Genomic DNA, 23,443 nt, shown 5'->3' with positions numbered 1-23,443 from the left:
ACGTCCTCCAATCTTGCTATTGATGTCATCCTTCCACAAATCATTATTTGAGTCGATGGACATAGTGGAGTCAGTGTTGTCAGTATCCCAATCGACAGAGGCACTCTATGGTTGCATTCGACTGGTTCATTACTGTGTGCATGGTACATGAGAACACATGGATTATGGAAATATACAATGATATAGTTTATGTTGTGCTCCATTTGTTTATTGTTTTGTATTTGTTTATTTCCATGTTCTCATGTTTAGGATGTAACTTTAGATGGCCATGTAAATAAATGCTACATGAAGTAGTAGATGTTTATCATAGAGATTTATTCCACTTACTTACCACCTCGCCACCAAGTGGCAAGATAAAGTATCACATGACCACAAGGTCAAAGGTCAATGGTGATGACCTTTCACCCAGGGATCATTGCTGCAATAACAAGGTTAGGTGGCAGAAGAGAAGAAAAGCACAGACACCAGGAAGCAGCTACACATAATAAACCTAATCCTGGACTAAAAAGCTATTTCAATAGAGATTCTCCATCGAGCATGTTTATTAGTCCAGAACTAGGCTAAATCTGTGTCTAGGAAACCGGCTAAGATAGTATTATTCTCAAGATACAGGACAATACCAATGAGATCACCAACTCCCTGTCACAGTAAGGATTTCATCTGAGTCTCCAAAAAGGAGATAGATCTTAAACTATGATCTCAATAACTGAAGTGGACTTGATGCTAATTGGTCAGACATCAAGCACAGTAACGGAGTCAGGTGTGAAATCCATCAGCTGTCTTTTTCATTCCGATCAGATGATAGATGGTGCGAAAAACTTCATTGATTTCCCTCGAATGAAGCAAGTTCTACATGAATGCATCTGTTGTTGCATTCATGCCTGTGATGCCAACTCCCGACATCACAGACTGACTGAGTGGACACTGTAAAAGCAGATGCAATGACCATAGAGCTACATGAAACAACATACAGACATCAAACATAAAAGGGAGGAAGGGACTCATTGATTACGCCACACAAAAATGCAACAAAGAATCACAGATATCTGAAGCCAGTCATGTCACTTTTAATGCATATTGGAGTAGCTACACTTGTTCTGGGAATGGAAACGTGCTGTAGTCTAGCCAGTGGTATGCTATTGTTAGGATGCTTTTTTTGTGCCAAACCTTTTCAGCTGTAGCTCATTCAAAAGTCAAATGTTTGATGACTTCTCATGGACTCATTATCTTGTGGCAGAGTGATTCATGATTGGGTAATGTGTGGAAAAGATTCAGACAGCTTTTTTACAACCTGGCCTGAATAAGAGATCTTTATATGCATTGAACACTTCGTCAGACTCTGCTATGCTGTGTGGATGGATCCGTGCCCACTGCCTAGGGCCTAGAACATTTTATTACTATGATCAATTCTGCTATCGGCCGCTCCCCCAGCCTGTGGTGTAAACATCTTAATGAAGATGCTTATCGATGTCATTTCAAGAGGAGCCAGAGGGGGGGGGGGGGGGGGGGGGCAGTCCCCCAGCTAATGTGTCACTTAGGGGGGGGACAAATGGAGAAGAAAACTTGAACGATCGGGGATGCTCCCTGTTCCGCGGAGCTTTTAGCATCTTTTAGTGCCCTGTGAGGATAATCGGATTGAGGGGGGATGAATGCAAAGCTTGCTGAATAAACTCACTAAAAATGGTGGGATATGCAGAGAGATGAGGCTTAATGCATTATTCCTGCTGGGTTTATCATGTTAGGGTAATTCCTTCCTGTGTTCCATGCTGATATTATCTAATGTTTGTTAAAATACAGATTCAGTCTATTCAACTGTAACTTAGTCCATTTAAGGCCTGGAACACAGATGAGTGATCAGATAGACTGGCTGTCTGGCGGTATTTACCATTTCCCCCCCAACGACCTGGGAAGATAGACAGACTAGACCCTCTGGCTGCATTTAGACAGCCTTGTGTCTGAGTGTGTGTCAGGGACTCAGGGGTAGTCTAGTCTCTGAGCTCAGGATGTGTTTCGCTCCATCAGATACAGTATGTCTGTCTCTCTCTTCAACATTACATAAAGACATCCTACTGAAGGCGCTGGCCCAGAGAGAGACAGGGAGAGGTACAGAGAGAAAGAGAGAGACAGAGAGACAGAGACAAAGAAAGACAGAGAGAGAGGCAGAGACAAAGAGAGGGAGAGAGAGAGAGAGAGAGAGAGAGAGAGAGAGAGAGAGAGAGAGAGAGAGAGAGATAGAGAGAGAGAGAGAGAGAGAGAGAGAGAGAGAGAGAGACAGAGAGACAGAGAGAGAGAGAGAGAGAGACAGGCAGAGAGACAGAGAGACTCTCTCAATCTCTCTCACTAATTATATCAGGCAAACCAGAGAAGAAGGCCTGTCTGTGTGTCTAAGACAAGAGTGAGCTGTCCAACAACCGGGCTTCTTGGTGCTATAAAAGCATGCAGACTTGAGGAGACAAATCCGTCCAGGTGTGAAAAATTAGACTAGTCGGAGTGTTTCCCACCCCGAGAGAGCAGGGGCAGTCCTATGTTTCCACACCTGGCAGGAATTACCTGTCCAAGCCGACTGGCCCGGTGTGCCCAGGTGTGTGACAGCTCTAACGAGGGGCGCGGTCAGGAACACTCACCGTCTCTCCTCGCTGACCAGGGTGGCCGGGCAGCCCATCCTTTCCAGGTGGTCCCTGGGAATGACACAGAGAACGTGGACTCTATCAATGACAACTACATGAACGAGGGGGAAACCTTGCACACATCTAACGGTAGAGTCTCATAGTAATTGTGGTGGATTGACCAAAAGTACCCTGTTTTATTGTTCAATGACAAATACATGGGAATATATCAGAGTGGAAGTCTTTTTAGACTATAATAAGACACTAGCCGTCCTACAAAGTAATGGCCTGCAAAGAAGAAACAGAACTATTGGCAAAGGTTAAATCAAACTCTAATCAATAGGAGGAAATGAACACTTGTCGTCTGGCAATAGGATGTTGAAAAACAGGGTTCTGCTTCAATAACAGTAATGATTACTACACCCAATCAGTGATACAGCCAAATACATAGTCCACACTATTGCATTCCAAATTGCTTTCCTTTAATTACTGCAGTGGGCTAAATCAGAGTCATACAGAGTGATTATTGGCAGTCTTAAACAAATCTACCTTGAAGCTAAAGTATAGACCTCACACACATGGTTATGGGCTTAAAAAAAACAAGACACATGTACCATGTCAGAGTTGAAATATATTAAGTGTTGAGTGTGCATCCCAATATTACACTTTATATACATCACAGAAGACTGAAATATAACAAACCTGTTTGGCATACTGTACAAACACTGGATTTTCTACGTTTAATTAAAAAAAAAGTGTATTAATTATGAAATTATAAAAAAAATCAAAATAACATTCCGCGTATGAGGCAGCTTGACTGCAGGAGAGGGTTACCTCAGAAATATGACTATGGTACTGGTGAGAGGATACTTACAGGGGGGCCCTTTGGTCCTGAGAACCCGACGGGGCCCTGGGGTCCTTGAGGTCCCTGGAATAAACAGAGTGGTAATCAGACAATGGAAGAGTGAAGACAGTCTTTGAGTCTCCGAAATGAGACACTCCCATTGTAGTGGGGCAGAAATTCTGTGCGACAACCATAAGTTCTGTTAGCCTCAGAGACGATACACGCTGCCTGATGTGGCTGAGTGGGCATGGCTTGGTGTGCTTTGGTGTGGTCGGGAGTGGCTGGGCATGGCTTGGTGTGGTTGGGTGTGGCTGGTTGGGTGTGGCTGGCCGTGAGTGGCGAGAGAGGGACAGATATGTAGATAAATAGAGAGAGAGAGGGATAGAGATATGGAACAACTATAGCAAAACCACGAAAAAAAAGGGTACCCAGATTGGCCCTTGCCTCCAACAGTGACCACCTAGCGATCATTAATCAATAAATGCTTCCTTTCCTCCTGTGGTAATCACCACCAGTCCAGGTCAGGGCTCCCACTCTTTACTCCAACCCCACCACTATGTCAGACAGGCAGTCGTTGTTAACTGCTTAACTGCTTCTTTTCATTATCCATGGGTCAGCCTCATAACCCCCCCCCTCGGAAGCAGTGGCTGATGGGACTTACTCTTTCGCCAGGCGGGCCAGGTGGACCATCATTGCCCGCCGTGCCCTGCAAAACACAACAGACAGAAAATCAGCATCAGATGTTCTACTGCTACAAGACAACACAGTGGTCACACATCATGCATAGAGGTATTAGCAGTTACACAGCTACACGTGGATGACCAATGTCATTACCCCTATGGTGTAAGGTCTTTCTATGAGTTGTCAAGTGGGACATGTCTTTGAGACCTCTTTGCTGAGGAATGTGATTGTTTTTCTTGAGTGTGTTGTTTTGTAAATCTTGCATATTTACATTATGTGGTATGTGTAATGTGTGTATTTGCAGGGAAAGGGACATTGGTCTCAATGGGACTCCCTGCTAAGGTGAAATAAAAGGGGAAATAAGAAAAGATGGAGAGGGTAGTTACCTTAGGGCCTGGCTTGCCTGTAGGACCTCTAGCACCCCGACCCCCTCGTGGACCCTAGGAGACCGGAGATGACAGACACACAGCTCAGAACACAGACTGATCCAAGATCAGGTAAGACTACACAGTCCAGTCCAGTACAGTACCGCAGTCTCATACGTGTGGCAACAATTAAGACACACAGTAAATAAATCATTGATTCGTTCTTAACGTGGTAAAATGGAGGAGAACATACCGTTGGACCTCTTTGCCCCCTTGGACCGGGTTTGCCCGCCACGCCCTTTTGAAGAACAGAGAAGAAGACATTTATTTCAACAGAAACCAACTCAAGGTCAATCCTTCCTAAACTTCCTCAGTAAGTTGTTTTCAAAGTTACTCTCCAGGTCTGTGTAAAAAAAAACTCTAGGTGAACATAACGTTCTATTCAAGGCTGCGAAGAGAATGGGAATCACTGAGAACAAACAATAGTTTCAGCATGTTTTTGTTCTCTTCCACATTGATTCTTGGAGGTTGTATTTCATGCAAACTCATCACGCAAATGCTTTTGTAATGGGAATCAATGTCCTTTGTGTAGTGTTATGATGCAGTGTGTGTGCGTTCCATACAGAAACAGGGACGGGACTATTTATCTTACCCTGGCTCCTTTCTCTCCGTTGGCCCCTGGGAAGCCCGGGAAGCCGCTGGAACCCTGCGGATCAACAAGGCAGGAAGGAGAGGAATCAGGATATCCATGTTAATAAGTAATGGTTTGAGAAGGTTTTCCTTTCGCTTGTTGTTGTTGACTGTCAACCACTATTATTTTGTGAGAGACAGAGAGCTGCATCAGACCCTGACTCTGTACCCAGCACCGTGCCGTGGGGAAAACAGACGACACAGAGGAGAGACTACTCCTCAGCTCAACAATCACAAGCTCATCGCTCTCAGAATTATACGCTAAAAACACGGCGCATTTGGAGAACGGGAAATATTATACGACAATGTGACAAGACACACGCATGCATGCACGCACACACACACACACACACACACACTTCCTTTGTCTGCGAAGACTTCAAAAATCATGATGGCTTTGTAAAGATCCTTTGTGAAAACATCTAATTTAACAGATCAGAGGAGGGGGAACATAGACCAGACACCAAACAACAACAAAAGAAAACCAATGACTTGGGTAGACAACAAGTTCAAAAACAGACAATCACTTAACGTGAAGACAGTCTGGTTTCTAATCATGGCGTTTTGTTGTGTATGTGGGATTCAACATCATCTTACCCTTGTACTTCAGTCCTGGTATTCGTAAAAGTATTCAAACATGACATCAACACAATGGTTTACTCTCCCATTTCAAAGCTGCAGCTCTACTGTTTTCTAGGCCCCGTTTCACAGAGTCATGATGCGATCTGAAGCTCAACATAATGCAATGGAAATAGAAAGGGGCCAAACGTTCGTATAACTGCCATATCTCTAAACTCAGTGGCCGTGTTTTCAGGCGCCCATGGCATCGCTTCAACAGTTCACTTTATAAAAATACTACTTTTGGCAGCTCTCAGGCATAAATTAGCCCTACAGTCTATTAGATACCATCTCACAGAAAGCCACATAATCTTCCAGCATAATGTTAGTAATCTTTTAATCCATATTACGGTGGATTACTGAACAGCAGATTGCTGGATGTGATGGGTAAGGAATTAGAAGAAGGACAAGTATCCCCTGTTGTTCATAACTGTAAGTCTCAGGGTTACAAGAGGGACATTACCCATCTTCTAGGTCTCTGAGGACACAACATGGCTTCTTAGTGTCTGTTTCTAATATGAATCCTGTGTGAAAGCAGTATCTACAGTACCTCCATCTTGGATCATCATTACCTATTGAAAGACAGATCTGTCAATGAGCCGACTCTGGTAAAAATGTCCCTGGATGTTGTTTAGTAAACAGCCATGTCTGCTTAACATCAGGTTACTCCTTCCTAACCGTGTGGTGGGTCATGTGCCGGATACTGGTGGATGTTGTTCATTTAAGTTGTCCCCACACAGAGAAGTCCTCACAGGCATCACCGTGGTGACTGTTTACGTACCTTTGGACCTTGTCTTCCTGGGTAGCCGGGTAATCCTGGAACACCCAGTTTTCCCTGAAGACAACAGAAAAGACTCGCTGAATGAGCACAATGTATTGGTACACAGTTGTACTAGCTCAAAATGAATTCAAGTATTTCCACAGGCTTCAGGGATATGCTACTAACAACAGATTCATCTTACAGTCTAAAGAGGGATATGCTGTTAACAACAGCTTGACCTTACAAGACAAAGAGAAGGTGTGAATGAAGATGTTACCTTCTCTCCAGCAGCACCCATGGGGCCAGACTCTCCGTTGGGCCCTGCTCGGCCCTTGGGGCCCTCAGGTCCGTCCTCCCCGCGGGGCCCAAGCACACCGAGCTCACCCTGAACAAAACCAACAGACACCAGGTAAGGTATTGTACCATCACTGTGGTCTATGGTGTATAGTGTACCATACACATACAATTATGGGTGAATAAGTATCTAGGCATATGAGTCGTCAACTCACCCTGTCACCTTTGAGACCCATGTCTCCCTTGAACCCAGGGAAACCGTCCTCACCCTAAAATAAGAGAGAAAAATATGAACAGGGTTACTTGGGTTAAGTTGATTTGTAGGAAACTGAATGTTGCTGTTGTTTTTCACCGTGTGTAAGAGATCAGTGGGATTCAGTATGCCTTGAGCTTGTACCTGCATTATTCAATTCAAATTATTTCAATGGTAGAGTATCTGTGGACACATATTTATTTTTAAACACTTGTTGTTTTAATTGAAAATAGCCAATCTAAATGTATACGGCCTATATCTTTCCATAGGCTATAAAATAGAGAACCTCATCTGCTTCACATGTGCAGCCTCTCTGTATGCAGAGCCGACTACTGCCATCTGGTGGCCAAAGAGGAGAATCTCACTGCATGTGCATTGTTTCAAGTTTCAGATTCAGGTTTTAATGTCAAATGCACAAGCATAGCTCTAACCCCAACAATGTAGTCATCAATAACAATGTAATACAAAAAAATAACAAGGTAGAACAAAGACAAAAATAAGAAATACCAAGAACACAATCAAGTAAGTAGGCATACTACAGGGTCATGGTAATTGGAGCGCAAGGAACACTTCTCTTTTATTATAATGGTCCTATAGGGAGCTAATGCATTACAAAAGCATTGTGGACGAGCAAACACACAGTAGAAATATCTATCACTCACACATGTAAGTGGAGAATATATGATGCTGCAAAATACGTGTTGTTGAAGTATAGTGTAGGCTACTTCAGGCAATGTCTGGCTGCAGTACAATGTACACTTGTTAACTCCCTGCACACGCTGTAAAAGTTTCGCCCTGGATCAAATTCTTATTGTATCAATTCATGGCAGCCATGAAATAGTTAACAAGAGAATAAGAAAAGCTTTCTCAGTCTCTCTCATCTTTCACTCTGTGTTCTTTGTCTCTCACTGTCTATTTTTCTCTGTAGCTCCCTGAGACCCTGTGTGCAGTCTGTCACTTGTCTGTGTCTTTTCTCATCCTAATACATAATGCAGTGTGTGTGTGTGTGTGTGTGTGTGTGTGTGTGTGTGTGTGTGTGTGTGTGTCTACCCTGCACCCAGAGCAGTGAAACCATGCACGTTTCACGACAAGCCCTCACCTCTTGGATGGGGGGGGGGGGGCATTCATTTTCTATTCAGAACAAACAATACCTTCCTTCCTCAAGGTTTTGGGATTACATTAAAACCCTAACTTTAACATAAATTAACATAAAACTTAAACATAAATTATTCAGTAATAACACTGACATCCATGGTGTTACTGATGTAAAAACAACATTAATATTAGATCTGTGTCATGCTCTTGGTCTTGAATTAGTATAATATAGATTGCGGTAGTGTGGACATTTTGGACCGCATAAGGACTTTGTGACTGAACATTGTGACAGAACTTTGAGTTTAACTCATTGGACGGATGGAAAGTCCTAGTTATCACAACATGGGCTTCTTTGGGGCGGCAGGTAGCCTAGTGGTTAGAGCATTGGACTAGTATCAACAAAGGGGCAAGATCGAATCCCCGAGCTGACAAGATAAAAACCTGTCGTTCTGCCCCTGAACAAGGCAGTTATCCCACTGTTCCTAGGCTGTCATCGAAAATATGAATTTGTTCTTGCCTAGTTAAATAAAGGTCAACAAAAATAATAACACACAATGGCAGCAACGATATGAAGCATCAAATGATGATTAGGCGAAGCTTTACCTTCTCTCCCTTTCCACCCTTCAGTCCACGAACACCATCAGCACCCTAGTAGACAGACAGGAAACAGACCACAGTTACCAACCCAACACAAACTGTACCACCATGAGGAAGTTTCTGAACGTCACCTTGGCGAGTTCCACCACCGTACCTTGACACCACGAGGACCAGGATAACCAATAGGACCCTGGGGACCTGACTGGCCCTGGAGGAGGACAAAGACAGAGAGAACAATTTATCCATTAGTCTCTCAACACGGGACATGGCATAAACTATTTCAACTACTCTTTTTTTGTTTCATATTCAAAAAAGAACATATCAATCAATCAGCTAATCGAACGACCGATCAATCAGTCAATCAACCATATGCTACTAAAATGTAAATGTTAATTGTACTTACTAAAGCTCCCTTCTCACCAGGTGGGCCCTCTTTACCAGGATGACCCTGTAAGAGAAGAATGAACACAAATGACTTAGATACAGTACTTCAATCTCGTATGGATGCGCCCTCTAAGTTGTTAGCTCTCACTCAAGCAATGAACACCAGAGTTTGAGTTTATGCAACACACACACATCAAAAAAAGTTCTGGTTTGATTCTATGGAATAGCTCGGTGCATCAGAAAGTTCTAGAAGGCCTCAGTGTTAGTGTACGACAGCGGCCTGCCCGTCTGGTCGCGGCGGATGTGTAAACTGATGAGTGACGGAAGCTTTGACAGAGATTAGGTCTAGGCTCAGTCTTACTGTCTGACTGACTGACTGCTTACTTTACACCAGCCAGACTTTTTTACTTGCACACCTGGCACTAATTAAACACGTCGGAGTGCAGGAGGCTGTAAATCGGTCGGCTTCAGACTGCCTCCCTCTCAGCTTCCCAGCCTCTCCCTGGTACACACTGCAGCAGATAGAGCCAGGCTAACAGACCACTGAGGGAGAGGGAGATACTAGTACAGGCCGTGAAACAAAATGCATTCTGACTTGCCTGATATTAACTCGGGAACTTTTTTTTGTGTGAGGGGCGAGCCAGGTGTATAATCTGGTGTTATTCTCCATTCATTCCATGTTTTTATATATTTATGTGGAAGCTGCAGCCCTCTCTAATGTTCAAGTCAATAGAATACATCATATCACATGAAGTTGGGGGAGAGCAACCGACAGGACAATTGGTCAGTGTTGTGGCTTAACGGATGGTAGTTGTCGTGGAAGGGAGAGATGTGTGGGGCACGCTACATTTTGCTTCACTTCCTCATTTTGTGTGACAGCACATGAGATCGTTCAACCAAATCTAGTTTGCTAGCAAACTAATTATCGCGGTCATCATAAATCTCCCTTTAATGACTAAGTGTAAGTCGCTCTGGATAAGAGCATCTGCTGAATAACTCACATGTCAATGTAAATGTACAAGGTCCCTGGGGCAAGCTAATCCTACTGTATATACTACAGTGTGTGGTATCTTCCTCTACTGTATACAGATGTGTAGTGGTACTTGTGGGCTGCTATGTTAAAGCAAACGATGGCAGTCAACATTTCATTCCACCATCACAATATACATCTCGCCGAGTTATACTGCTTCTCAACGGTGTGTTGCCTGTCACAGGTACTTGTGGCTTGTCTGAGGGCAATGGACGAGTGAATAGTCTGACAGGAGGGAAGGAGTGTGAGACTCAGCGAGAGGTGTAAACAGAATGACAGAATAGCACGTACAGGAGGTCCATCTGACCCGGGTAAACCAGCCAACCCCGACCTGCCCTGAGGTCCCTGTAAACAGAGACAGAAGGAGAGAAAAACACAGCATGGGTCAAAGGTCAAAACAACACTTTATAACGACCTCCGGGACATAGTCAGTTCACCTCTGAGAAACACAACACGCATCTGAAAATAATTTGGATCTGTGACAGATCAGCTACTAGGTGCAATCTTTGACGTTTTGTGTAGACACCTGTATAAAGGGGCTTACATTCAGTGCATTGAAAACTCTTCAGTGCAGGACTATGGTAAATAAGCACACAACGTTTACATCCAACAGATCACACACTTTTAGACTTTGTGTGACCCTTTCAGGTCAATTCTGTTGACAGAGGAGTGAAGAGCAGCGCTTCAACTTACTTTTTCACCAGGCGGTCCGATGGGACCTTGAGGACCAGGAAGACCCTGCAGGACAGAAGCAGACCGACAGTTTCAGAATTTGTTGCCATTGCAGCGACACACACACACACACACACACACACACACACACACACACACAGGCTAGCTGGGGTCATGGAGGGGGATTGGGGACTCAGCAGAAGGTGCTAACGGACATGCAAGGGCAAGAATGGTGAGACTGTATTCATTCTTGAGCGTGTGCGTGCACGTGTGTGTGTGTGTATTTGTGCCCACGTGAGTGTGAATGTGTGTGTGTGTGTTTGTGTGTGGCAGAGAGAGTAATCTGAGGCTGTGCTGCAGCTCGGGGAGCTTGCTCCTACAGGTGTGTCTCTCTCTGCAGGCATTCCACAGACATGAATGAGATGCTTTCACAGCTTCCCTCAACCCCCCCCCCCCCCAGAAAACCCAGGAAAATATTCCAAGAAAATCTCTCTGTGTGTGCTCTCTTTACCTCCAGGGAGAGAGAGGGGGAGAGGAAGTGGGGATGGCTAGAGGAAGGGAGGAGAGGAGGGGGGAAACAGAAGAGGATAGAGGCAGAATTCAACTAATCCCAAAATGTGATGTAAATAATCATCAGAAAGCAGTATATTTCCGTAAGCTCCTGATTTAAAACCCCATTACCTTGAGAATATTATCTAACAAAAAAATCCAACCATTTTTTAGACATTACACACACATATAAAAACGAATGATTAATGTGGGTACTGAGAGTCAATAGCAACATCAACCCTTTTTATTTTTTACATTTGTATGTTTATATGCATATATTTGGTCTGTGAAGACCGTGATATTGTCTTTTAATGTCTGTGACACTATTGTCTGTAATGTCCGTGACACTATTGTATGTATGGTCTGGGATGTCTGTGATATTGAATGTGACAATGTCTGTGTTACTGTCTAGGATGTCTGGCATGTCTGGGATACTATCATGTCTGTAATGTCTGTCGTGTCTGGGATACTACCATGTCTGTAATGTCTGTCGTGTCTGGGATACTATCATGTCTGTAATGTCTGTCGTGTCTGGGATACTATCATGTCTGTAATGTCTGGGATACTATCATGTCTGTAATGTCTGTCATGTCTGGGATACTATCATGTCTGTAATGTCTGGGATATAATCATGTCTGTAATGTCTGAAATATTATCATGTCTGTAATGTCTGGGATATTATCATGTCTGTAATGTCTGGGATATAATCATGTCTGTAATGTCTGGGATACTATTATGTCTGTAATGTCTGGGATACTATCATGTCTGTAATGTCTGTAATACTATCATGTCTGTAATGTCTGGGATACTATCATGTCTGTAATGACTGGGATACTATTATGTCTGTAATGTCTGGGATACTATCATGCCTGTAATGTCTGTAATGTCTGGGATACTATCATGCCTGTAATATCTGGGATACTATCATGTCTGTAATGTCTGTAATAGCTGGGACACTAACATGTCTGTAATGTCTGTAATATCTGAGATACTATCATGTCTGTAATGTCTGTAAAATCTGGGATACTATCATGTCTGTAATGTCTGTAATGTCTGGGATACTATCATGTCTGTAATGTGTGTAATGTCTGTAATATCTGGGATACTATCATGTTTGTAATATCTGGGCTACTATCATGTCTGTAATATCTGGGATACTATCATGTCTGTAATGTCTGTAATAGCTGGGATACTAACATGTCTGTAATGTCTGTAATTTCTGAGATACTATAATGTCTGTAATGTCTGTAAAATCTGGGATACTATCATGTCTGTAATGTCTGTAATGTCTGGGATACTATCATGTCTGTAATGTGTGTAATGCCTGTAATATCTGGGATATTATCATGTCTGTAGTGTCTGTAATGGCTGGGATACTATCATGTCTGTAATGTCTGTAATGTCTGGGATATTATCATGCCTGTAATGTCTGGGATACTATCATGTCTGTAATGTCTGTAATGTCTGTAATATCTGGGATACTATCATGTCTGTAATGTCTGTAATGTCTGGGATACTATCATGTCTGTAATGTCTGGGATAATATCATGTCTGTAATGTCTGTAATGTCTGGGATACTATCATGCCTGTAATGTCTGTCATATCTGGGATATATTCATGTCTGTAATGTCTGTCATGTCTGGGATACTATCATGTCTGTAATGTCTGTAATATCTGGGATACTATCATGTCTGTATTGTCTGTCATGTCTGGGATACTATCATATCTGTAATGTCTGTCATGTCTGGGATACTATCATGTCTGTAATGTCTGTCATGTCTGGGATACTATCATGTCTGTAATGTCTGGGATATTATCATGTCTGTAATGTCTGGGATATAATCATGTCTGTAATGCCTGTCATGTCTGGGATACTATCATGTCTGTAATGTCTGGGATATAATCATGTCTGTAATGTCTGGGATATAATCATGTCTGTAATGTCTGGGATACTATCATGTCTGTAATGTCTGGGATATAATCATGTCTGTAATGTCTGGGATACTATTATGTCTGTAATGTCTGGGATACTATCATGTCTGTAATGTCTGGGATACTATTATGTCTGTAATGTCTGGGATACTATCATGTCTGTAATGTCTGGGATACTATCATGTCTGTAATGTCTGGGATACTGTCATGTCTGTAATGTCTGGGATACTAACATGTCTGTAATGTCTGTAATGTCTGTAATATCTGAGATACTATCATGTCTGTAATGTCTGTAATGTCTGAGATACTATCATGTCTGTAATGTCTGTAATATCTGGGATATTATCATGTCTGTAATGTCTGGGATACTATCATGTCTGTAATGTCTGTAATGTCTGGGATACTATCATGTCTGTAATGTCTGTAATGTCTGGGCTATTATCATGTCTGTAATGTCTGTAATGTCTGGGATAATATTGTGTCTGTAATGTCTGTACTGTCTGTAATATCTGGGATACTATGATGTCTGTAATGTCTGTAATGTCTGTAGTATCTGGTATACTATCATGTCTGTAATGTCTGTAATATCTGGGATACTATCATGTCTGTAATGTCTGTCATGTCTGGGATATTATCATGTCTGTAATGTATGGGATATTATCATGTCTGTAATGTCTGTAATATCTGGGATACTATCATGTCTGTAACGCCTGTAATGTCTGGGATACTATCATGTCTGTAATGTCTGTAATGTCTGTAATATCTGGGATACTATCATGTCTTTAATGTCTGGGATATAATCATGTCTGTAATGTCTGTAATGTCTGGGATACTATTATGTCTGTAATGTCTGGGATACTATCATGTCTGTAATGTCTGGGATATTATCATGTCTGTAATGTCTGTAATGTATGGGATATTATCATGTCTGTAATATCTGGGATATTATCGTGTCTGTAATGTCTGTAATATCTGGGATACTATCATGTCTGTAATGTCTGTAATGTCTGGGATATTATCATGTCTGTAATGTCTGTAATGTCTGGGATATTACCATGTCTGTAATGTCTGGGATATTATCCTGTCTGTAATGTCTTTAATGTCTGGGATATTATCATGTCTGTAATGTCTGGGATATTATCATGTCTGTAATGTCTGTAATGTCTGGGATATTATCCTGTCTGTAATGTCTTTAATGTCTGGGATATTATCATGTCTGTAATGTCTGGGATATTATCATGGGATATTATCATGTCTGTAATGTCTGCAATGTCTGGGATATTATAATGTCTGGGATATTATCATGTCTGTAATGTCTTTAATGTCTTGGATATTATCATGTCTATAATGTCTGGGATATTATCATGTCTGTAATGTCTTTAATGTCTGGGATATTATCATGTCTGTAATGTCTGGGATACTATCATGTCTGTAATGTCTGTAATGTCTGGGATATTATCATGTCTGTAATGTCTGTAATGTCTGGGATATTATCATGTCTGTAATGTCTGGGATATTATCATGTCTGTAATGTCTGGGATATTATCATGTCTGTAATGTCTGGGATATTATCATGTCTGTAATGTCTGAGATATTATCATGTCTGTAATGTCTGTAATGTCTGGGATATTATCATGTCTGTAATGTCTGTAATGTCTGGGATATTATCATGTCTGTAATGTCTGTAATGTCTGGGATACTATCATGTCTGTAATGTCTGTCATGTCTGGGATACTATCATGTCTGTAATGTCTGTCATGTCTGGGATACTATCATGTCTGTAATGTCTGGGATACTATCATGTCTGTAATGTCTGGGATATTATCATGTCTGTAATGTCTGGGATATTATCATGTCTGTAATGTCTGTAATGTCTGGGATATTATCATGTCTGTAATGTCTGTAATGTCTGGGATATTATCATGTCTGTAATGTCTGTAATGTCTGGGATATTATCATGTCTGTAATGTCTGTAATGTCTGTAATGTCTGCCAAATCTGGGATACTCACTTGTGTCCCTGGGATCCCCTGCTGACCCGGAGGTCCTGGCTCTCCTTGAGGTCCCTAAACAAAGACAGACAGATACGATCAATCTAACATGACAATGAGCTAAGAGCAGAGCAGGGCACAGCAGTCCTTATGTGAAGGAACCAGTGCCCATGCACATTGACTCTGTATCTGTACACCTTGTATATGGCCTCGCCATATACTGTTATTTTACTGCTGCTCTTAAATTATTTGTTCCTTTTATTTTTATTTCTTGCTTCTACATTTTTTATTTAACACTTAAGGTCTACGTAGACCTGTTGTATTCGGTGCGTGTGACAAAAAACAATTTGATTTGAAGTATATTTGTATATTTTACTAACAAGATGGAGACGTTTGAGGAGATATTTGAGGGTCTACTCTCAAAACGTTTGGGACCGAAGAAAAATCAATCAATCAATCAAATTGATTTATAAAGCCCGGTTTACATCAGCCGAAGCCACAAAGTGCATCTGGTTTAAATAGTAGAGACATAGTTGAACTGTTGTATACACTGATTTCTGGACCAAACAAACAACTAACGTGCAGTCGATTGCTACTCTGAACTGTAGGATTGCTGTTGTTGAAGTACCTTTCCCAAATCCTAGCATTAGCCATTAGAAGGTTAGCTTGCAAAACTGACCTAGATCAGTGCTTAGGGGCAATATCACCCTACTCCGATGTGCCTCAGGGAGAGGCCCCAGCGGGCAGTCATTTGGAAGGTTAAAATAGCGTTAGAACCTAGCCCAAACAACCTATCTAAACACTGACACACTGTAGTAGACTACACTCCTCTCTGGTGACAAATAACGTATTGGTCAGGCTTATACAAACACTATATAAACCACTTCTGGTTCCATCAGAGTGGGTGTTTTAGTTTAGCATCTGTGTGAGATAACGCTATGAGTGTTCATACCATGTTTCCTTTGGGACCGTGTGGCCCGTCCACTCCAGCTACACCCTGTGGGAACACAAACATTCAGATGAGTAGGAACTTCTTATTCAGTGTTGTGACATATAGGAGGTACCACAGTGATAACTCTATCATAGGAAAGTATGTGTTAAGTACTACTTACAGGCTGTCCAGTGGGACCGGGTGGACCGCGGGGCCCAAGCAGACCTCTAGGACCCTAGAGACAGAGAGAGAGAGAGAGAGAGAGAGAGAGAGAGAGAGAGAGAGAGAGAGAGAGAAAGGAAAAGAGTTTCAGGATCACACAAAGATGGTGGAATAAATGAAAATAGTTCACTCAAGCCATTTACCCTTGTAAAAAATATTCAATGTTCCTGTCTGGGGGCATTCCCTCTTTCACCTGAGCCTGCTTTCCCCCGTGAGCTCACAGTTCCTTCATTAACCTGTATCTGGAATGCTCCAGTGAGATAGAGAACCGCTGCCTATGGTCTACCTATTGTCCCTTCTCCACTTGCCTCACTAGTTCCACCCCGCCTAGACCAGATAACATTTGCGTTTGAGACGTCTCAGTCTGGGGCACCCAATAAGTAGACCAGAGCCCCCCCATCAGAAAAAATGAGGGGGTGGGATGTCTCGCTTTCTCTACTGTCTCTGGGTCACAGAAAACAATGTTTAAGTCATCTGTGGAACAAATGCCCCATTAAGAAAACACTGCACCCTAACGGACTAATATGATTCATACATGAAATAACTGATACAGAAGTAGTCGAGCTGTCAACCAGAGGAGATAGTAGGTCATAACAGGGTGGTTGAATACTTGTATTACTCCAATACCGTTGTTACACTATAGGGTCCTATTTATCAAACCTAATAGCAATTCAGTGGACGCTTTCTTACACTCTCTCCAGCCAATCCCCTTGGCCCGATCTCTCCATCCTCGCCCTGCACAGAGAGGAAAAACAGTTCGTTTACATAGTAAGGACGGAGGGATGTAAATGAAGAAGAGGAGTGGGAGGATGATGAAGGGGGAGAGGATACTCACTCTCTGTCCATCCTCTCCAGGGGCTCCAGGTGGTCCCAGTGGTCCTGTCTCCCCCTATGGGAGAGAGGGGGGTATAGAGTGGGAGAAAGAGAGAGAGAGAGAGAGAGAGAGAGAGAGAGAGAGAGAGAGAGAGAGATGTGTGCTATTATTATTATTAAAGAGGATTGGGCCAGGCCAGCTGTAGACTTGAAGCCGCTCACAACCTCTTATTTACTTCAGACTGGCTGGCTGTGCTGGCTGGCTGGCTGGCTGACTGGCTGACTGGCTGACTGGCTGACTGACTCTGTTGTTACCTTGATGTTACCCAGGCCAGGATTAGGAACCGCACGCCCAGGCTGGAAATATCTGAGGCCTCCTAATATCTGTCTTCGTCTCTGTCCCTTCTCTCTGTTTCTCTACCTCTCTGCAGCCCAAGCTCCTATTTAGCCTGGTGGGGGACTTGTGTGGCTTGCCTCTTCTAAGTGCCCTTCAAGCAGACAGTACAGAACAGGACTGGCACTGGGAGTTCTGTATATGCACGTGTATCATTGTAGCATGACCGAGATCTTCAACATGCTGCCTGGCTATGTGTCTGGTGAGTAACTCTATGGAAGAGATCGATATAAGAGGATCAATGTGTCCAAGCTATTGGTCCGACTAAAGTCTAAATAATGCTAACTTTATTTAGTGATTTTTAAATGACCACTTCAAAGCCATTCAGATTAGCTCTACAATAATACAATAAATATATATCATTCAGCATTTCATTTCCTGAATGAAGGACTTAGCTGATTGTACAATATCGCACACACAAAAACTCAAGACAGATTATTCAGTAGTAACACCCACAAGCTAACGTCGCCAAAAATGTCAAAGACGTTTTATAACTTCCAAAAAACCCTGGTATTTCCAAAATCCCCTGTTCAGAGTCTAATAGCGTTGGCATTTTGTTTTAAGCCAATTTGGTTTTATCAAATAGGGCAACAGTGTTTTTACCCATAAGCCTATAAACGTCCAAGGCCATTTGTTTCTCAGACCAACACTAGTCTATTGTTCAATGATAGTCAATCAGTATGTATCCCCTTGATCACCTGCTGTACTAAATCTCACTGTAATTTACCTCAGATCCTCTGGAATGAGTGATAATACTAGACGTAAAAGACCCGTGTTTTTGGAACATACTGTGTCGTTGGCCATACCACGACCCATATTCTCTCTCTTTCACTATTTGTTCAAGCGGGTGGACGGACGGGTTGAAGAGCGAAGGTGACTTCAAATCAGACCCTCAATCGAAGTGAACCAGTAAAGGTACTGAAAGTCATGTTTTGTAGAGGGAGAGAACAGGGAGATCCTGATCATTTGATGTCTGCTTCATGGGTCATTTCCCTGAGATAGTATGCAGGCTCTCAACTGCCTAAGGTACAGATGTAGGATCTTCATTTAAAGCCAGTTTGCTACAGCAGGAAAAATACATTTTCATTGTTATGTGGATTATAATTCATGGACATTTTTGTAGGGGGTGATACATTTTTTCGGAAAATGTCAAACTTCAAAAGCCTTTTTAAACCTCAAATACAGTTTTAGTTGTCTTGTACCAGGGTGATCAAATCAAGATCCTACATCTGTATTCCCATTAAGGAAGAGGTGAACATGCAGGAGCTTGTGACTTTGTGGTGACGTTACTATACTCACCCTGTGTCCCTTCTCACCAGGCAGACCGGGAAGGCCATCAAAGCCTCTGTCACCCTGTGGAGAAACAATGTGACAATGACCACCGAGTCCAAAGACGACACAGACATCATCCTGCATAGGTTTACAACACAATATTGTGACCAAAACAGAGCAGTCACACTTGACAGAGACAAGTGACTAGGGAAAAGTGACTAGTAGACAGAGGTCCTCGTGTACCTTAGAGCCTGACTCTCCAGGCATTCCTCGGGCCCCATCGGCTCCGCCACGACCCTACAAGAGAGAGAGAGAGAGAGAAAGAGATAGGCTGAACATGGTAGCATCAAGACCAATCAGGCCATGACATCTACCTGGAAATACAGCTACAGACAATTACGTGTCCACTGCCAGGTTGTCTTTTTTGGTCATTCTAACTGGATTTTAGCACATATCAGACATCTGTTTTTGATTCATTAGGATAAACCTCTCAGATCTCACACGGCACACACACACACACACACACACACACACACACACACACACACACACACACACACACACACACACACACAAGCGCTAGATGAGGGTCACTCAGTTCACTTACCCTCTTGCCAGATTTGCCTATTTGTCCTGCAGACCCTTGGACTCCCCTGGGGCCCTGTGAATAACAAGTGATGTAGTGAGGTATTGGTAAATGTAGTGAGGTACTGACAACTGTAGTGAGGTAATGGTAACTGTAGTGAGGTACTGGTAACTGTAGTGAGGTATTGGTAAATGTAGAGAGGTACTGGTAACTGTAGTGAGGTATTGGTAAATGTAGAGAGGTACTGGTAACTGTAGTGAGGTACTGGTAACTGTAGTGAGGTATTGGTAACTGTAGTGAGGTACTGGTAACTGTAGTGAGGTATTGGTAACTGTAGTGAGGTACTGGTAACTGGGGTGAGGTAATGGTAACTCTAGTGAGGTTTGGGTAACTGTAGTGAGGTTTGGGTAGCTGTAGTGAGGTATTGGTAACTGATGTGAGGTATAGGTAATTGTAAAGAGGTATTGGTAACTGTGGTGAGGTATGGGTAACTGTATTGAGGTATTGGTAACTGTAGTGAGGTATGGGTAACTGTAGTGAGGTATTAGTAACTGTAGTGAGGTATGGGTAACTGTAGTGAGGTATGGGTAACTGTAGTGAGGCATGGGTAACTTTAGTGAGGTACTGGTAACTGTAGTGAGGTATGGGTAACTGTAGTGAGGTATGGGTAACTGTAGTGAGGTACTGGTAACTGTAGTGAGGTATGGGTAACTGTAGTGAGGTATAGGTAACTGTAGTGAGGTATTGGTAAATGTAGAGAGGTACTGGTAACTGTAGTGAGGTATTGGTAAATGTAGAGAGGTACTGGTAACTGTAGTGAGGTACTGGTAACTGTAGTGAGGTACTGGTAACTGTAGTGAGGTATGGGTAACTGTAGTGAGGTATGGGTAACTGTAGTGAGGTATTGGTAAATGTAGAGAGGTACTGGTAACTGTAGTGAGGTACTGGTAACTGTAGTGAGGTATTGGTAAATGTAGAGAGGTACTGGTAACTGTAGTGAGGTACTGGTAACTGTAGTGAGGTACTGGTAACTGTAGTGAGGTACTGGTAACTGTAGTGAGGTATGGGTAACTGTAGTGAGGTATGGGTAACTGTAGTGAGGTATGGGTAACTGTAGTGAGGTATAGGTAACTGTAGTGAGGTATGGGTAGTCTACAGGTATATGTTTATCCTCTCACCTGAGGACCAGGATCTCCACTGTCACCTTTAAGTCCAGCAGAACCAGGAACACCCTGAGATAGAGATGGACCAGTGAGAAACATGGACACAAACCTTAAGTCAGTCTTATGGCTTGATCATAACTCCACACAGCCAGTAAGGTGAATATGTGTTTCACACAAGGAAACAGCAGATGGCGACATTTAGCTGTTAGTTGATGCCTCTTGTGTTGTTTGAACAGATTCATTGACATGTATTGAAGAAAAAAAGAAAAGTTTATCAAAACAATGTTACAAAACCATTGTATAGAATTATATTCCAGGCAAAGTAATAACTCTTCATCTTCATCTGTTTTTAAAAGGATTTAGATAGGATGACTAAATGTGTGAGTATCTTAAATCAGGTTACATCTTGAACATCTCCATGTGTCAGCTATCTAGTCAGCACCAAACATGTATTATTCAACAGAGATGAATGTGTATGACAAAAAAAATATATATATAATATATGTGAATTTCCTTTTGGGGAAATTGAGTATTTTTGGGGCATATACTTAAGTCTAAAATGGTGGGGTTCTATTGCAGGGCTAGGTAGAACTTTTGAAGCACCTTACCGGTCTCCACGACTGAAACATTCCCAACTAGTGATTTAATAATTACAGCCAAGTTTTAAGAACTATTATGAACTTTGTGGTTTTAAAGGGGAAAACCTAAGGTAGACCTATCAAATGAACACAAAGGGAAATGCACTAGAATTATAAAAAGAAGCTTCAACCCTCTAATCTGGTTCATGTTTCATCTCCACTCAGGGACCTATATAGCTGGTTAATAGCTCATAGGAAGGATGAAAAATAGCGGTGAATTGTAACATAATACTTGGTAGGTTTCTGACAGGGCAGTCGATGACCTGTGTTCACCATTCCTTACATGAGGTGGAAAGACTTAGCAAGAGGGACGTGTTTGGCTGTGTGTGTTATGACGGGTGGAAGAACTGAAAATTACCACTGGACCGGATCTTCCTGTGAGACCCATTGGACCTGAGGGACCTCTCATGGCGAGCTGTGGGGTAGATGGCGGGAGGGTGGAGGGGGGTGGAGAAGGGAAGGGATGACAAATCACCAGTCAGAACGAGACACCCTATATATGCCACAGCGCCCCACAGACATCCTAACAACCTAACTCAAACACTCTCTTATAGCCCACTACTACTCTTCCTCTGTGGTGTCATAGGTTTACCGTAAGTGAAACATGATGACGCAATGGCCTACACTTGTACAAGACCCAATCCTTTCTTTCTCTCTCTCTCTTTCCTCAGTCACCTGTTGGTCTGTTGGGATGGCCCACCCGTGGGTCATGAACTCCTGTAGTATTTTTAAATGCCTCCTGCATCTGTCCAAACAGGCTGTGGTCCTGCCTGTGGCCTGCTCAGCACCTCTCTCAGGGCCCCCCCACCACTCCACTCCCCCCTTACCATGAACCACAGCTGTGAGAAGACACACACTTATAACGAGCAAGATAGCTGAAATGCCAATGAGGTTCTCTTTTTAATAAAAAAATATTTTAATTTCAAGAGAGATAGCTGCGCCAGTTTTACCCCCTCAAAGGCTACACTGGAGCCGCTTGGCCTCCTTTGGCCCACTTCAGCCCTGGTGTACTGTTAGGCCTGCTTTGGCCACCTGCTGCAGCCTGGCATTCGGCCCTCTTCGGCCAATTACGGCCCTGGTGTACTCACTCTAGCCTGGGAGAGGATGGCCTGGGCTTGGGCCTCCTGAGCAGACACCACGGGTCCCTTCTCTCCGTCCCCTCCAAAACGGAACTGTCACACAGAGAAACACAGGCCTTACAAAAAACTAATCACAATCATGCTGCGTGTGAACAACGAACATCTAAATCTCAATCAAGGATATGGACCAAGAAAGACAACATATGGATGGATCATGATCACGCGAGACAATCAATCAATTCATTTATTTTTGACCTTTTTACATCAGCAGTTGTCGTAAAGTGCTTTACAATTGCCAATACATTTAAATACTGGTAGATATTAGTGTTTGTTGGATTGTATGTCAGGTCTGGTACTTACTGGCAGCATCAGCATGGTACCAGGAGGACCTGGTAAACCGTCGGCTCCTGCCAGACCAGCCCGCCCTGCGGGACCCTTGGAAAAGGAGTCACAGAGAGGAGGTGATAAATCTGAATGAACAACCATCAGGATGGAAAGATGCCATGCTAGAACATGCCCAGAGAGAGGGGGGGGGGGAGAGGGGGAGAGAGAAGGGAGAGAGAGAGGGAAAGAGAGGGAAAGGGAGGGAGGGAGGGAGGGAGGGAGGGAGGGAGGGAGGGAGGGAGGGAGGGAGGGAGGGAGGGAGGGAGGGAGGGAGGGAGGGAGGGAGGGAGGGAGGGAGGGAGGGGCAGAGAAACATACACCCTATGTTCACCACTCAAAGGGAAAATAAGAACATCCTCATCATTCTCATCCATCCATCATTACAACAACAGAAAGATAAGGAGAGGAGAGGAGAATAGCCTCACTACCAGGTGGCTGGAAGTGACTGTACTCAGCTGGAATATCTAGGAATGTACTGTAATAACTACTTTACCATATGTACTTGAGTAAAGTATCAGAGCAGAGGACTCTACAGCAGCCCAGGTGATTATCCTGTCCTTTCGGCCTGACCCATTTCCTTCACTTACACTGACCACAGAGTG

General features: G+C 43.0%; 1 protein-coding gene across 6 annotated transcripts in view; it reads right to left on the bottom strand.

The window, feature by feature from the left end:
- Positions 1-23,443, bottom strand: part of col11a1a (collagen, type XI, alpha 1a) — an 87,810-nt gene that overhangs the window by 25,662 nt on the left and 38,705 nt on the right. For all 6 annotated transcript variants that reach the window (XM_036935175.2, XM_036935179.2, XM_036935176.2 and 3 more), the window contains 26 exons: positions 22,818-22,892; positions 22,467-22,550; positions 21,737-21,793; positions 20,756-20,809; positions 19,599-19,652; positions 19,235-19,288; positions 19,019-19,072; positions 17,348-17,401; positions 17,203-17,247; positions 16,472-16,525; positions 16,312-16,356; positions 15,381-15,434; positions 10,911-10,955; positions 10,509-10,562; positions 9,207-9,251; positions 8,958-9,011; positions 8,810-8,854; positions 7,074-7,127; positions 6,842-6,949; positions 6,586-6,639; positions 5,149-5,202; positions 4,750-4,794; positions 4,518-4,571; positions 4,112-4,156; positions 3,481-3,534; positions 2,625-2,678 (listed from right to left, as the gene is read on the bottom strand). In XM_036935175.2, coding sequence (XP_036791070.2) covers positions 2,625-2,678; positions 3,481-3,534; positions 4,112-4,156; positions 4,518-4,571; positions 4,750-4,794; positions 5,149-5,202; positions 6,586-6,639; positions 6,842-6,949; positions 7,074-7,127; positions 8,810-8,854; positions 8,958-9,011; positions 9,207-9,251; positions 10,509-10,562; positions 10,911-10,955; positions 15,381-15,434; positions 16,312-16,356; positions 16,472-16,525; positions 17,203-17,247; positions 17,348-17,401; positions 19,019-19,072; positions 19,235-19,288; positions 19,599-19,652; positions 20,756-20,809; positions 21,737-21,793; positions 22,467-22,550; positions 22,818-22,892 — 1,449 coding nt within the window. The remainder of the gene's footprint in view (positions 1-2,624; positions 2,679-3,480; positions 3,535-4,111; positions 4,157-4,517; positions 4,572-4,749; positions 4,795-5,148; positions 5,203-6,585; positions 6,640-6,841; positions 6,950-7,073; positions 7,128-8,809; positions 8,855-8,957; positions 9,012-9,206; positions 9,252-10,508; positions 10,563-10,910; positions 10,956-15,380; positions 15,435-16,311; positions 16,357-16,471; positions 16,526-17,202; positions 17,248-17,347; positions 17,402-19,018; positions 19,073-19,234; positions 19,289-19,598; positions 19,653-20,755; positions 20,810-21,736; positions 21,794-22,466; positions 22,551-22,817; positions 22,893-23,443) is intronic.

Source organism: Oncorhynchus mykiss, chromosome 11 (assembly GCF_057628025.1).
Source record: "Oncorhynchus mykiss isolate SJ-2025 chromosome 11, ASM5762802v1, whole genome shotgun sequence".
In the NCBI taxonomy this organism is placed as follows: Eukaryota; Metazoa; Chordata; class Actinopteri; order Salmoniformes; family Salmonidae; genus Oncorhynchus; species Oncorhynchus mykiss.
Note: the sequence above shows the minus strand (reverse complement) of the source record. Positions and strands in the feature narration are given on the sequence as shown.